Below are 16,443 nucleotides of genomic sequence, written 5' to 3'. Positions count from 1 at the left end.
AGACAGACAGACAGCCCAGGATTATTGATGGAATGGTGAAAGTATTAAATTACATATTTATTTTCAATTGCATACTTAAGTTCATTTTAGGGAGGTGACTAACATCAGCAGAAAAGGCTGAGAAAGACCCTGGCAAAAAAAGATTAATCTCCCACAACGTGAGTAGCTAATACTACTGGCTTTAGATGAGAACCTTTAATAAAATTTTACCATTTCAATGGAATGAGAAAATACTTGCAATAGTAGTTTAGCTTTATTTTTTCTTTATACTTTTTTTTCCAAACAGACTAAACTGTACTATTTCCTTTATCCATTTCCATTACTAAGTAAGAACAATTCATACAGCATACTTGCATCTTCTACTGTTATGTGGCTGGGATGCAAAGTTCAGACTGAACAGAATACTACCCTTGCATGTACCCTTTCCAGTAAAATGTTGAATGGGCATAAAAAGTTAGGCTGCTAGTTTGCTCACCAAGCCACCTTCCATCATTTATCAGCAGTCCTGTAGATCCAGGGAGTCCCAGTTGACTGGAGACTAGCAAATGTGATGTCCATCTACAAGAAGAGCCAGAAAGAGGATCCGGGAAACTACAGGCCTGTCAGTCTGACCTCAGTGCCAGGGAAGGTTACGGAGCAGATCATCTTGAATACCGTCACAGGACAGACATAGAACAGTCAGGTGACCAGGCCCAGTCAGCATGGGTTTATGAAATGTGGGTCCTGCTTGACTAAGCACATCTCCTTCTATGACTAGTTGACCCACTTAATGGATGAGGGAAAAGCTGTGGATGTTGTCTACCTAGACTTTAATAAAGCTTTTGACATCATTTCCCACAGCATTCCTCTGGAGAAACTGATTGCTCATGGCTTGGATGGCTGTACTCTTTGTTCGGTAAAAAGCTGTCTGGGTGGCTGGGCCCAAAGAGTCGTGGTGAATAGAATTAAATCCAGTTGGGGGCCAGTCACAAGCGGTGTCCCCCAGGCTCAGTACTGGGGCCACTTCTCTTCAATATCCTTATCAATTATCTGGACGAGGGGATTGAGTGCACCCTCAGTAAGTTCGCAAACTACATCAAGTTAGGCATGAGTGCTGATCTGCTTGAGTGTAGGAAGGCTCTACAGAGGGATCTGGATAGGCTGGATCGATGGGCCATGGTCAACTGTATGAAGTTCAAAAAGGCAAAATGATGGGTCCCGCACTTGGAGAACAACAACCCTGTGCAATGCTACAGGCTTGGAGAAGAATGGCTGGGAAGCTGCCTGGCAGAGAGGGACCTGGGGGCCTGGTCGATAGCCAGCTGAATATGAGCCAGCAGTGTGCTCAGGTGGACAAGAAGGGCAACGGCATCCTGGCTTGTGTCAGGAATAGTGCAGCCAGCAGGACCAGGGAGGTGGTCGTCCCCCTGTACTCTGCTCTGGTGAGGCCGCACCTCGAGCACTGCGTTCAGCTTTGGGCCCCTCACTACAAGAAGGACATTGAGGCCCTGGAGCATGTCCAGAGAAGGGCAACAAAGTTGGTAAAGAGTCTAGGAAACAAGTCTTATGAGAAACGGCTGGGCTTATTTAACCTAGAGAAAAGGAGGCTCGGGGAAAAGGAGGCTTGGAGAAAAGGGGAGACCTTACTGCTCTCTACAACTACCTCAAAGGAGGTTACTGTGAGGTGGGGGGTCGTTCTCTTCTCCCAAGCACCAAGTGACAGGACAAGAGGAAATGGCCTCAAGAGGCACCAGGGGAGGTTTAGGTGGGATATTAGGAAACATTTCTTCACTGAAAGGGTTGTGAGGCATTAGAACAGGCTGACCAGGGAAGTGGTTGCAACACCACCCCTGGAGGTATTTAAAAGACGTGTAGCTGTGGTGCTTTGGGACATGGTTTAGTGGTAGACTTGGCAGAGCTGGGTTAACGGTTGGAACTGATGGTCTTAGAGGTCTTTTCCAACCTAATGGTTCTATGATTCTGTGATTGTAATGATTATACAGTGTGCTCTATTTTAATGATGCAGATAAAATTATTTTGTTGATCAACTGGCATTCCAAAATACTTTTGTCACATTATCATCATTACTGCTGCATTCACTTTCTCCTCCCTATCTGGTTCTTTTTTTGGCCTCACAAATTGCCTCATTGGAGGGGACAGGACTGTTGTATTTTCAGTTCAGTTCAAAGGCTGCTAGAAAGCATTGTGTCTATTTTGTTAGACGTTAAAACCTAAGAGAAGACCTTAAAACAAACTCAGACTTCATTAACACAAAGCTTTTTGTTAACTAAGGCACAGACTTTTTTTTCCCACAAAAACAATTAGACAGATTATTTTCTGATATTAAGAATGTGCAGCTTCCTGAGATTTGCTAAAATGTCATTCAATTTACTACATCAGAGTATTTGGCCCTGTGCCCCAAAACAGAAGAGTTATTACACAGGATTGTTTGCTGACTGACTCTATGCAGGGGCTTTGAGAGAAAAAAAGTCATTGACATTGCAGTGATTAAGGCTGCAAATGTCAGTACTAATTTTTCATTAAAAAAATAAAAAAGGGTCATGGTAAGCTTGTAGGGAGGATCTGACAGAGTTTTACAAAATCATAGGGAGTAGAGAGTAGATGGAACTGTTCGCTGCCTCTTTCAAAAAAACAAACCCACCAAAAAAAGTGGCCTTCAAATAACACTTTCAAAAGCCATGTTTACAGCAAACAGAAGGAGTCAGTCCTTCACCTGACAGGGAACAATTTACGAAACTCCTTGCTAAGTGACACTGTGGAAGAAAAATATTTACATGTATGCTAGGGTGTGACAGGACAACTACTTTGGACATCATTAAATACACAAAGAACATCAAAACCAAGGAAAGCCCCTCAGAATAGTAAGGAGCTAGTAGAGTAATTGAGGGAAACACCATATATGCCGCCTCCTGTTCTGACTTCTCTGGACATCCACTTATGGCCACAGTGGGAGGCAGGAAATGAAGCTAGATGGACCCCATGTCCGTGACAATGCAGCCATTCTTATATAGGATGAGCAACCATTAAGAGGATTACCCAGTGACTTCAATGCTGCGAATGATTGCAGAAGCGATGCATTAGCTGATTGCACTGGGATAGACTGCAGCAGATGATTCTTGACTGGGTCAGCAGCTGTACACCACTGAGGAGGGCATATTCTGTTTCTCTTAGCAGCATCCCACAAAACAATGCTATGCAGCTTTTGCTTCAGGTAGGTGCCAGTTAGGGTCATGCCTGCGATTCCTCCCTAAGCTACAAAAAAAGCATGTACCAGTGTTGTTCATGGGGCAGTCCAGAAGAAAGAATGAATTTCAGAGCCCCTGTCTCTCCCTTCATTTGACATTGGAGCGGGGAATACTACCCTAACCAGTGCTGTTCCTTGCACAAAATTCTTCTGGAGCATGGCAGCTCAGATGTGACAAGCAGCAGTGCCGTCAAGGGTGCCAACACATATGCAGGAGAGCCATAGCAATTACAGAGCTGCTCTTCCTCCTGCTCACAAAACAAGAAAATATGGATTCTCTTCCCAACCATGCAAAACAGCTCACGGTTAGTTAAGGCTCCATAAACCACATGAAGTACTAAATAATTTATACTTTTAAGACTGAAATTGTGGTGCCAATGCCATGGGGATTTTCAAAGGCATTTTCTAATTCTTGTGGTCATAGATAATTTCATGAATGCTAACTGGACAGAATGACTAATTTTAATTCAGGCATTAATTCAGACTCATCATTCAGTGGCACAAATACCTTCAGGAAAAATGCAGACAATGATATGACATGAGCAATGACTTAAAAAAATAATAATCTTTTTACTATGCTTTAAGTATCCTTTCCATTTTGTATCCAGAAAGTGATGAAAACACCCTTGTTAGAAGGAGAAACAATGTTAGCAAAGCTGTAAAACATGTTTTTATCTAAGGATAAAAGATGAACGTAACGAAGGATGAAACATCTAATATCACATATTAGATTTTTACCTTGGTTGCTACTGACATATAGGAAGAAAAGTACAACTGACTCAGTATCTATCTGCCGTTCTACCTCACTATCTTTTACACTATACTTTAATAACCACAATTCAGCAGAGCTGTTTGAGACAGAAGTAATAAAAAGACAAATCTCACACTTTGCAAAAAACACATCACTGCTTTTCAATATGAAGCTAATACCCTATTCAGTTCCCCTTTCATTTCCTTTTGTTCTCCCAAGACTATTTATATATATGAACTTTTACCTGAGACCAAATCTCTTAATAAACTGCTAAAGGTTACTCTGTTGTGCTTCAGTACAACCTTAACTTATTGCAATTATTGCCACGAAACACGTACAAAGGTCTTGGTATGAGAGCAACAGAGAGACATATAAATTCATTATTTTTAGAGAGGACCACAATATAAAAAAGGAAATGACAAACATGGCAACAACCCTGTGATATACCTCAATATTGGCAACTACATCTGTGGAATATCATGGTATTTTCGAAAAAGAAAAGAAAAACATGTCTCTAGCAGTCCAGGAGGACTGGTTAGTGAATGCTGCAAAAAGTTACACTGGTAATGGTGGGATCAAATATAATCCCAGAATTTGTGAAAAGGTTACAGACTTCACTGTGTGAAAACATTAATCTTTCGTGCCCATCCCCACAATTTGTAAGTCCCTGTCATGTGTTAGCTGTCCATGTTAAGGTGCCGTGTAACAGGTTAATGTCCACAGCTTGTCATGGCTGAGATACCCATAAGGAACGTGCAGAAGAATTTAAGATAAAAAATAAAATAAACATTTACAAAGTGATACAGCAACACTGCTCTCTTGCTGGGTGTACCCAATGTGTGTGTGTGTGCTCAGTAACAACAGAGCTGAGAGCAGTTCCAGAAGAACATTCTATTCTCCCTGGCAATTTTGAAAACTAGAGTCTGATTTATCTATTTACTCTAATGTTATTCATAAATAGAAAAAAAGTGTGATCTAAAAGAAAAACATGACCTAGCTATGGGAGAAACCCAGGCTCGCCAGATCTCCATCTCATGTTACAGTTCCTTTAATTCAGTCTTAACTGAGTTTTAACTCAGGACAAGCTAAACTACATTTCTGATCTAAAAATCACAAAGAAAGAAAATCTTTTTTCACACATAGAATTCAGTAATGTTACTATTGAGAGGAATATCTGATGGTGCAGTAAATTAGAGAGTCCTAAGTGTCTCTGTATTATTCTGTTTGCCACTGTAAGATTTCCAACTTGCAGAGGACAGAGCCCTTTGTTATTACTGAAACTGAGATGTTCACCATTGGTAATTAAGGCCAAATGGTGCTGGGATCTGATGGATAGATCAGATTTTCAAGAGCATACATATTCAGACGCATACAGAGCATGTCTCCTTGTGTCCCTTGCACCACAGCCTCCTGTTGCTCTCAGACTGCCTTGAGCCCTGCTTATTATACATAAGCTTTAGGGCACCAGAAATCCTGCAAAGCAGTAGACTTTACAGCTGCACCAATGTATACCAAGCAGTTTCTCCTGGACAAACTGTGATCTTCATAGTATTCAAAGGAGGACTTATAAAGAATGTAAAGGATTTACATCGAAGTCGATGAGCATTTCACTAATCGGTTATAATGGGAAAAAGAATTATTTCTGTGCTGAGCCCTTCTGAAGTTCCCACCTTGAAAGCATCACAGATGAAGCTAATGGCAGAGTCCAGTATGAATTAAAACACCACAGGCTGCAAAATGTCTTGAATCCCAGCACTTTGGAATAATTTTGAGTGCCTACAATGTGCCATTGTTACAAAGACAGCGTTAACACTGCCGATTTATACAGAGTGGGCACAATGCTTATTATTTCGTGCAACCTGATTAATTGAACAACTAATTCATGAGAAACCAAATAAACACTGGGGAACATGAACGGGAGGAACTGAGAGATGTGTCTTAGAAAGAAAACTCTCATCCTTTTACCAAACCATTTTTCCCCCTGGGTACAGCAAGGATGCTCAGAAACATCTGGCTAGAGGAGGGGCTCACATGCTTATTTTCACTGTATCTTGTTTCTTGGTACATCTTTGATGCTTCCCTTTCTAAAGATATTGTACTGACTGAGAGGGACTGCTCCCAAATGCTAAACTGCAATGCCATCCGCTGCTTCCCCCCAAAATAAACAGACAATGAATGAAAAACATTTCAAATAAAACATGTGGAAATACAGATGTGAACACATACACATATGGATCCTATTTTCTCTACATTTTGATTATGTGGTTTTATCAATGGGCAATGTTATTATCACTGAGTATTTGTTTAAGCAAAACATTGTCAGAGAGCAAAAGCAAAGTTCCTAAACATCACCACTGCTGAATTTGCCAGCTGGGTTCGAAGGAATTCTACTATACTAGAAATATAGACAGCAGGACAGAAAGAGACATTTGTTATATGCCCCTATTCCCTTTAAATGTGCTAAAGCTTAGCAATTTTATTCTCACAAAGTACTAAACTGAAAATATTGTTGGTGAAATTCCAGCTAAAGAGATACCAGCATAATAATTTTTTTTTTACTTTATAGGGTTCAATGTTAACATTATTTGTAAATATTCAGTACTGTATTTAGTAACCACCACAAGTGACAGATTTATAATCTAATGAATGCTTTAATGATCTTCAAGAGCAGAAGTATTCTGTTTTAATATTACATATCCAGAGTTGTCAAAAACAGTGGAGTTAGAAGCACTGGAACATTATTCCAAAATTACATGAGGCATTGCTTGAGGATGATCTGATTTTTTGCTTGCTTTCTGTTTACAGCCTAAACAGAGCAGTTCACCTCACTTGAGATTCAACAATCTCCTATAGGTGAAAGGTTTGGAGGCTTATAAACTTTCCCCTACAAATCTCATATTGCTCATTTCCTGTCAGCTCACATCTTAAAATGTCATTTAGACTGAATCACTATATACCCTTACTATAAACATGCCCATCTGCTCACGGGTGGACAACTGTGAAGTGAATACTATCTGAAGGAATACTAAACAGAAAAGCAGAGACAGATTTCCACAGGTGCTCTTTATCCTCACTTACTTTCCACCCGTCTTTCTCTCGCTTGAACCCACTCGGACACTTGGGTGCACTCTGGCCCAGGCAGGAGAGAACTGATGTGACTTGCTCAAAAAAGGGCAATACCAAATGAAATAGTAGCATTTGTTGAGACCTTCAGGAAGGATTTTCAAAGGAGATCAGTTCCCTGTGCCTTCTGAAGAGAAGGAGCTAATGCCGTACTGAAAACCAGACATTAATACGATGCTAAAATGGTCCCACGCATGAAAGAGGCATAAAGGAAACTATCTAGACCCTGCAGGCTTAGTCAGGGCAGTATATCACGGATTAGAAGCAGATGCCATTTTCCTGATATAAACAAGGGATCACTCTCATGTCTGCAGCATGCATAACCACAGGGCCAGAGCACTGAGATCGCAGGGAAGGGTGACTATTTAGAGTGGGGGAGCACACCCACCATGGTGTGTTTTCAGCAGTTTCTCCTAGATCTTGTCAAGGGATTAGATCCCCATGCTATGGTATTTAAGTGAAAACAACTGAGGAAAGGGGAAGGAAACATTTATTAGTAAAGATCTTTCTTTACATATCTGAGGAAATAATCAGAAACACCACGACTTTCAGAAGTGCTTAGTGGAAATGGAGTTTTACCACTGCCTATAAAGAGAGCAAAGTCAAGCCACGATGGAGAACTTGTTGACTGTTCTACCTTTCCTATCTCTTCCCAGGGATGAAGGGCTCAAATCCTACCAAGACCTGAATGATCCAATCTGAGTGTTCGACTGAATAGGCAAGCAAGCACTCGACTGCAAAACAGTGCCTGAAGGCAGCTGGACCATTCTCCTTGCCATAAAACCCACACTTATAGGCTTGCCTGGCTGGGTTGGGCACCACACATTTTGCACCCACCAAACACCATTAGATGTATCTACATGTGGTGGTGGCTTGCCTGCCTCCTTAAAAATCTAACAGCAGGCTTGTAGAACACAGTGCATGTATTTTTGCTGTCATTTCAAGTAAGAAAGGTCTGTTTTGACAACTAAGCCTCCCAACTTAAGTGGCTACTTTTGTTAGAAGTCTGGGAACAAACTGGATAAAAATGCAAGAAGTTACTTGGGTTGTTTTGAAACTATTAATTTTTGCAAAAGCCAAACAGACCAATTTCTGTAGCTCTTCAGGGAGTGAAATCCCCCTGTTCAGAGGCCATCAAAAGTACCTTGATTACATTGAGAATGTTAAAATTGTACCTTTATAATTTTACTTGAATTTTTAACTTTAATTTTAATGTTATAAATTCAATATTATAAACAGACTTTCCCTTCTGCATCAGTTGAACAGGGCTACATGTTCTACTATCCAACAGGGAAAGAAGGGGAAAGCCCTTTACATTCCTTTCCCGAATATGTAATCAAGGCAGGAGCAGCATTAAATCCTCAGCATATTGGTGCTTGTTTCTCAGTGCAAACATGTGCTCTCAGCTGACTGGTTCTTAAAACTAACAAAGCTCTGTCAAGAAGGCATTAGAGGGAAAAAGTGGGGAAAGGAAAAGCCAAAAGAAGCACAACCCTGTAGCCCTGCATGGCAAGGTAATAGATTGTATGTTTTTTCTCTAAAATACTGACCTAAAAAGCATTATACTATTGAAGATGGCACATTTTACCTGGAACCAGTGAAGGCAGTAATTCCAGAAATCTTTCAAGAGTCTCATAATGCTTTGCCTGTCCAGATTGTCCTGGCCTCTGGAACTAAAACCAAATCCTCTTCACTGCTTATCTTTGATCATTAATGAATAACATTACCAATGTTATTCAAAGGTTCTGTTTTATTGCAGTTGTAACAGTACAACACTGTCTAGCTGTACAATATAGGACTACATGCAACTGCAGTTTGAAAAACACTAAATTCTTTGGAAACGAAAAGTCCTAGTTCAGAATGATTATTTTTGTTATTACTGTAGGTTTCTTAAATCAAGATGAAAAAAATCATCTCTACTGCAACTCAAAACTGACTGTCTTTAATTGCCTGAGTTATCACTCAGTTCACTGCCACAAAAATCAATCAGGACCATAACTGAACGCTCTAGGAATTCTTCTCCAAAGCAAATCATAAACATTTTATTATACTACACTGAAACTTAAAATGTGATAAATAAAGAGCAGTTCAGATATACCTAAAGAATAAACAGTTCACACCTGACTCTGCCCGGAAAAAAAATATTTATGATCCTTCCAAGTCAGAAAAAGACAACACTGAGCAGATAGCTAATCAGAACACTTAATCCACTTCTCCACCCATTTCTAACTAGGATATCCTATCAATCAACAGCCTGAGAGTCTTTCAGACCTTCAATGGATCTGAAAATTAAACTGAAGCTTGGAAAAAAGTCTTAGAGATTGCAATGATAGCTGGCTACAAATGAGACCTGCTATACTTAAATATATATATATTTATCCTGTTTTGGAATAAAAAAATCAAGTTTATTTTGGGGAAGGAATTTCCCATAAATATATGTGTTTCTGAAGGAAGTATATGTTTTATTTCTACCTGCTAGCCACCTGCCTAGATGATCTTGTGGATCTCATTCTACTAAGTGGAGTGAGAATCTAATGAAGTCATTCTAGGCAAGGCATCAGGAATCCGACAGTTCAATTTCCCAGGGAAATGGAATCTGTTCCAAGATAAAAGTTGTTTTGTAAAAATGGCACTTTTTAATTTCTAAATAGAGGTTTCCAAAGAAAAATTTATCATCATTTCTAACTATAATCTTACCATACGCCTGAGCAATGAACGAGAGGATGTTTTACAGTCCTGGGAACAAAGCAGGGACTGGAAGGCAACTTGCAGAAACTTCCTGCTCCCTTACTTTCTGAACTATGATCCAGTGAGAAAACAGGCTAAGAAATCACTTTACCTGGCACAACTTGTCTTTCCCAATGAGTGAGCAATCTTTGAAAGAGGAGATATAACTGGTGTGATGTAACCTGCACCTCTTCAGTTCATGAACACAACAAAAATGATAATTCAACTAACACACCTACAGAATCAGAATCTCTCTTCCCCATCTCAAAAATTAACTTTTTATTCCTTTAAAAGAGATTTTCTTTACGATGCCACAATCTGTACCTGACTGAAATACTCTTACTCCTTCTAGAAGTCTGTAGCATTGTGGATTTCCCCTAGCTATGACCAACATGGTAAACAAGATGCAACTTGCTCCACTCAAGTTCTGTTTTTCCTTTCCAATACACTGCTCAAAGAGAAGTACACGCTTTCATGACTTTATCTGCAAGATCCACATTCTTGTTTCCATTTTAAAACAGCAGTACATCTGGCAATAAAGTCTGTGGATTTTTCCAAGAGCGAGTGAAAATCTTAAGATACCCAGCTCATGAGGTGTCAGGAGATGCGTAAGTTCCAGAAAGCTGGTAAACATCACCAGGCATATGAGAGGAAGTACATTCCAATATTGGGATGGCACGTTTCTGGGTATTTGCTGAAAATCATGACTGAGGGTTGACGTTGGAAGTGGATGATGTGAAGACAGCAGAGACTTCAGGGAGAAAGAATGGTCTGGGCATCAGTCAGTGGGTGGTGAGCAATTGCATTGTATATTCTTATTATTTTACCTTCCTTTTCTGCCTTATTAAGCTGTCTTTATCTCAAACCATGAACTTTTACTCTTTTACATTATTTTTCTTCCTTTGACTCTCTCCCCCATCCCGCTGACTGTGTGCTGCTTAGCTGCCTGCCAGGTTAAACCACAACACATGCCTACCTAGCATGGCCACTACTGAGGTAGGCCTGGTATCTAACCTGCATCAGGATAAAGGCAGCAACTTGAGCCACACAGAGGAGTGGAAGCAAGTTACTGCATGGATCCAGAAGAGGAGCCCTTCTGCCTGTTCAGCCTCCACTACTGAATATGTATGAGGCTTTATGTATGGCAGACCTGAGATGTGTAAAGATGGAAAAATAGGCATCTGGGCAAGTTCTCCCTCCAAGGTCAGATCAACAAAGGCCAGATCAACCAAGGCCTTGTAACAAGTGCAGTATTAAAACCAGCACTATGAAGAAACAGCAGCCAGTTGTAGTCACAGGTGACTCCATTGTCAAAGGAACAGAGGCTCCCATCTGCAGACCAGGCCTTCTTCACAGACAAGTTTGCTGCATTCCTGGATCTTGAATCAGGGATGTTATCAGTAAGGTTTTGAGCATAATACAGCCTTAGGACTATTAAACACTCTTCGTCTTTCAAGTGGGTACCAATGATGCAGCTACAGAAAGCCTGAGGTGTATCAAAAAAAGATTTAAGGGCCCTTGGGAGACAACTAAATGACTCAGGAACAAAGACAGTGTTTTCCTCAATCAACTTCTAGACTAGTAATGAAAATTGGCCTATTAGTAGGATCGATTTGTAAAGCTGTAGATCAATCAATAACAAAGAACATTATTATTACAGCACCTGCCTCCCATTTATCTAAAAGATTTCTGAATTGAAGCTGCAATAAACCTGCACTATTGATTTGCTATACGAAAGTGCAATATTAGAGATACTCACTTTTACCAAAATAATTCTTGATAGCTCTTCACATACTGGCTTTTCTTCTTCCTTCTTCAAGCCTTCCGATTCAAACAAGGTGTTGTAACTTTCCAGCATTTTAGTCATGATCTTGTTGCAGATCTCTTGTTCTTTTATACCTTCAAATCCAGAGGGCACACTAAAGTTGGATGGAACATGAAGTAGAACATTAGATACTCAAGAGTGAACCATTCTCACACAGCGTCTCTGTAATGCTTTTATTGTGGACACAGGCTAGCTAGCAGACACAGGAAACTGTCTGGGAAAGAAGGATCATAGCTATGGTGGTAACAACTATTAGGTTTGTTTGCAGTTTTTCTTAGTAATATTAAATACTGTATCTGTTCGTCAAACTATCTCCTCCACAAAGTCTAGGCAGAGATCTAATTGAGAAAACCACCAAATGAGATACCACTAACCTTGCTAAAAGTTGGGTTGATGACTGCGGCACAGACAGCATGAGGCATTTAAATTCTCTGAACTGTTACCGGGAAGAGTCAGATTCCTTGAAAAAGTGATCAGTGATGATCTCTAAGGTATATGATGAGTCAAAAAAATAAGAAAACCCACATGCTGAGCAGAACACTAAAAGGAAATGCTAAGCAAGATCTCTATAGCTTAAGGTGACACCATGACATATATCACATTTCTTCATCTAATTTTGACTTGCTATTTGTCTTGAAGATAGACTAATAACTCAAAAAGATTTTTAAAACATAGAGATGGCAACCCTGTCATGTGGTTAAAAAAAAAAGCACAACTGAGCACCCAATTAATAAGCATCTAATGATCATCTGTTGGAATGTAGGTGTTTTGCATGTTTTATCGAGCATTTAAATTTAAACATTTAAATTCTGTTTTAATGTAAAAGTAGGCTCTCTGAAGAATCTCCTTCAGCATTAAAAATATTTCTCCAATCATATAGAATTTCCCGTAGTACAGCATTCCCAGCAGATGTACTCTGCTCTCAATGACCCATGAAATGGCCACAATGATGTGAATTCTATAAAGAATTATAAGGTGGCAGAAACTGAAAATCAGGAGGTAGAGAAAACCCAGAAATAATTTAAAGGGAAGAAGCAGGTGAGGAAAAAAAAACACAACAGAAAAACATTCCAAGTATTTTTTGGCTGAGAACATCTACGTGATTTTATGAGAGGAAAAACAACCTAACTCCCCCAAAATTAAACAAATGCCATCTGAACTATTTTACAGAGATATAACTTGAAAATAAATAATTATTTACTATAATCAGCAAATTAAAAATTAGAAATAACTGGCTACTGTAAAACTGTACCTATTGCTTATTGGAGCCAAATGTTAATTTAAGTAAAAAGGCTCTGAAAGCAGATACTCCCAGAAACCTGCCATCAAGAAAAGCCTTCTTGTAGGGTTTGCATGTTACTGATCCTTTTCAATACTTTACTCTCTGCAATGCATCTACCTGTCAACAGTGAGAGGATCCTACTGCAGCAGAGTGTATCCGTGTAAACTCTAAAGGAGGATCTTTACTGATGTCATTTCAACATCCAATATGTGCAACAGAGTTGGAGGACCTGAAGTTTAAATGAGCAGAACTATTTTACATGGCAGAACCATTGCCAACTGTAAAATGGGTCAGTCTCAGGAGCCTTAAATCAGATGATTCCATTAGTGTGGAACCTGGCCTCAGATTACATAAAAAATTGGGAAAATTTCTATGGCTGGATAAGCATGGATCCAATTCGCTTTTAAGAATGTCATATACTCACTATAAGATAGTAATGGTCCTGAATAAAAGAAAGTGTGTGTAAGCATGTAACAGGACCATATGTTCTCTGGAGCTGGCTGAGCACAGTTTGCTTGATTCAGGAAAGTCTCAACTGTCACCTTCCTGATATATTTCTCCAAAAAAGGACAACACTAACATAAGCCTGGCAACCCTATGAACCTCTTTTCTAGGAAATGGCCTGAAAACATACTCCAATGATTTCAAGTCAAAAAATAACTCCAGATAGCTTCAGTGAATTTTAGGGCAGAATTTTGACTTCTGGGATTTTGAACTGCTGGGAGCTATAGCCAATGCCTCCTATAGACAAAAAAAAACAAACAAACAAAACAAACAAAAAAAACAACGATAACCACACCTGTTACATTCCCCCTCTGAATGTAACCAAGCAGGACAGCATGATTTGCTTTCCTTTAATGGCAGTATAAAGTAAATCATCCATTGCCATTCTGTCACTAAAACTGGTCCACAGATTTTACAAGATTTCTTGTTTATTTTTTCCTTCAGTTGCTGCTATTAGACCTCCACTGTGGCAAGGATTATTATATTTTTTGAGCTATCCATGCTGACCTTTTCCTTGCAATAAATCTGCAGCTCAGCATTTTAAAGAAGTTTAGATTATAAGTACGCACCCATCTTGCATATTCATAGAAATTAAAACCCATCTGTTGTCACACTGTATGCAAAAGTCCAACTGGACGTTTCTGAGACTGTATGTAAAAAAAGAATATCTTCAGTTTTGCTTAGTCTGAAAAGCTATGAAATATTCAAATTTCACTTCAGGTCAATAGGAAAAAAAAAAACAGTTCTATGAGAAAATCTCATATAACACTTCCATGATCCACATCCTTCTCCTTGGATACATTCTCACGTTCTTTTAGAAACACCCTGTTAAAACATTTCAAAATAACTGTGTTCATAGCGATGGCTCCTTCATGTCTAATTTGCATATTAATTAATTGTGTTGTCTATTGAGTTAAATGCACAATTTACTCTGGTCACAAAATGCTCAAAGGTTGGACGTGATCACCTTATAGCCACGCACAAACTACTTCAGTACCAGAATCACAGACAGTACAGCAGCAGTAGAACAACAGTTTCTATACCAAAAAGACACTTTCCAGAAGGGAGACATAAACCTGTAATTTCTGTGGTCATTTCAAGAAGAAAATGTTGATGTCTATCTTAGAGGATGTAACAGAAGAATGTCACTGCAGAATTATCCCTGCCTCTGAAAGCCCTGTGGGCCTGGCAGTTACATGGTCTTCAAAGCCACATGAGTTTCATCCCATCCAGATTCACCTCAGTTGTCTCTTACTACAACAAAGTGGTTGATGAAGCTGGTGTGTGAGAGCTTGCTGAGCTATGAAGCTTCGGAGAACCACGAAAGTACAGCATAAATACTTGACTGTTTGTTGAATGACTTTGCTGTCTCAGAAGGAATTTCCACCTGATTCTCTGAGACAGTTTAGGGTGACAAAATCCTCCAGCAAAATTCTGCATCTCCAGGCATATCCTGATACAATTCATCGTCACTGTAGTTACTGTTAAGTAACCCTGGTACGGAGCTTACAGCTCTGTGTATGTGCCGAAAAATCCCAGGCCAGTGATGAGTTCTGTCCCTGAGGGATCTGTCCTGGGACCAGTGCTGTTTAATATCTTTATCAGTGACATAGACGGGGGATCAAGTGCACCCTCAGCAAGCTTGCAGATGCCACCAAGCTGAGCAGTACAGCTGATACACCAGAAGGAAGGGATGCCATCCAAAGTGATCTGGACAGGCTGGAGAAGTGGGCCCATATGAACCACATAAGGTTCAACAAGTCCAAGTGCAGGGTGCTGCACAGGGGTTAGGGCAATCCCAGACATGAGCACAGACTGGGAGAACACATTGAGAGCAGCCCTCCAGAGAAGGACTTGGGGGTTCTGGTGGATGAAAAGCTCAACATGAGCCAGCAGTGCATGCTTGCAGCCCAAAAGGCCAACTGCATCCTGGGCTGCATCAACAGGGGAGTGGCCAACAGGTGGAGGGAGGGGATTGTCCCCCTCTGCTCTGCCTTTGTGAGGCCCAACCTGGAGTGCTGCGTGCAGGCCTGGGGACCCCAGCTCAAAAAGGATGTGGGGCTGTTAAAGTGAGTCCAGAGTAGGGCTACAAAGATGATCAGAGGACTGGAGCACTTCTATGAAGAAAGACTGAGAGAGCTGGGGTTGTTCAGCCTAAAGAAGAGAAGGCTCTGGGGAGACCTCGTTGTGGCTTTTCTGTATTTAAAGGGGGGTTATAAAAATGGAGGGCTCAATCAGACAATGACAGGTCAAGGGGGAATGGTTTTAACCTAAAAGAAGGGAGAATTACATTAGATGTTCGGAGGAAATTCTTCACTCAGAGGGTGGTGAGGCGCTGGAACAGGTTGCCCAGAGAAGCTGTGGATGCCCCATCCCTGGGGATGTTCAAGACCAGGCTGGATGAGTGGCATCCCTGCCCATGACAGGGGGGTTGGAACTAGATGATCTTTAAGGTCCCTTCCAACCCGAGCCATTCTATGACAGGCAATGATAAAAGCAAATACCCCAGTGTTTCCCCCTCAGATTCCTAGGACACTCTACCTTTTCCAGAGATGCTCAGAGAAATCTGTGCACTAAGCACAGTGGTCCGTATTAAGTATTTGGAAACAATGTGCTTTGTCTAAACAAAGCACCAGCACTAACAGTATCTGACTTAGTCAAGCAGGTCCAAAGGAGCAAAGGTGAATTAGTACCAGAAGTTTTAGAGGATTTTAAGATTGAAATTGGTGAAGCCGCTTTCAAGCACAAAAAGTCGTAGTTGTCAAAGTTAGTGTTACTTAGGAATATGTTCAAGTCCTTAGCCCTTTATTTCAGACTATCACACCCAGCAGTATTTCACATTCTGTACAGTGCCCTCCCATGCCTGCTTGCCCATCCACGACAGCTCTGTGCCACTCATGTCCATGCAGACCAGTGCTCACTTGTTCTCTGGGTTCTTCCAGACCACTTTAAATCAATGGTATGTCTACTTATGTAGGGATGCTCAA

General features: G+C 40.4%; 1 protein-coding gene across 6 annotated transcripts in view; it reads right to left on the bottom strand.

Moving 5' to 3' along the window:
* FAM13A (family with sequence similarity 13 member A) overlaps window positions 1-16,443 on the bottom strand; it is a 132,760-nt gene that overhangs the window by 91,880 nt on the left and 24,437 nt on the right. For all 6 annotated transcript variants that reach the window (XM_035543405.2, XM_035543416.2, XM_035543434.2 and 3 more), the window contains exon 5: window positions 11,605-11,764. In XM_035543405.2, the coding sequence (XP_035399298.1) occupies window positions 11,605-11,764 (160 nt within the window). The remainder of the gene's footprint in view (window positions 1-11,604; window positions 11,765-16,443) is intronic.

The sequence above is a fragment of the Cygnus atratus genome, chromosome 4, assembly GCF_013377495.2.
Source record: "Cygnus atratus isolate AKBS03 ecotype Queensland, Australia chromosome 4, CAtr_DNAZoo_HiC_assembly, whole genome shotgun sequence".
Classification (NCBI taxonomy): Eukaryota; Metazoa; Chordata; class Aves; order Anseriformes; family Anatidae; genus Cygnus; species Cygnus atratus.
This window is presented reverse-complemented; position numbering and strand designations above follow the sequence as displayed.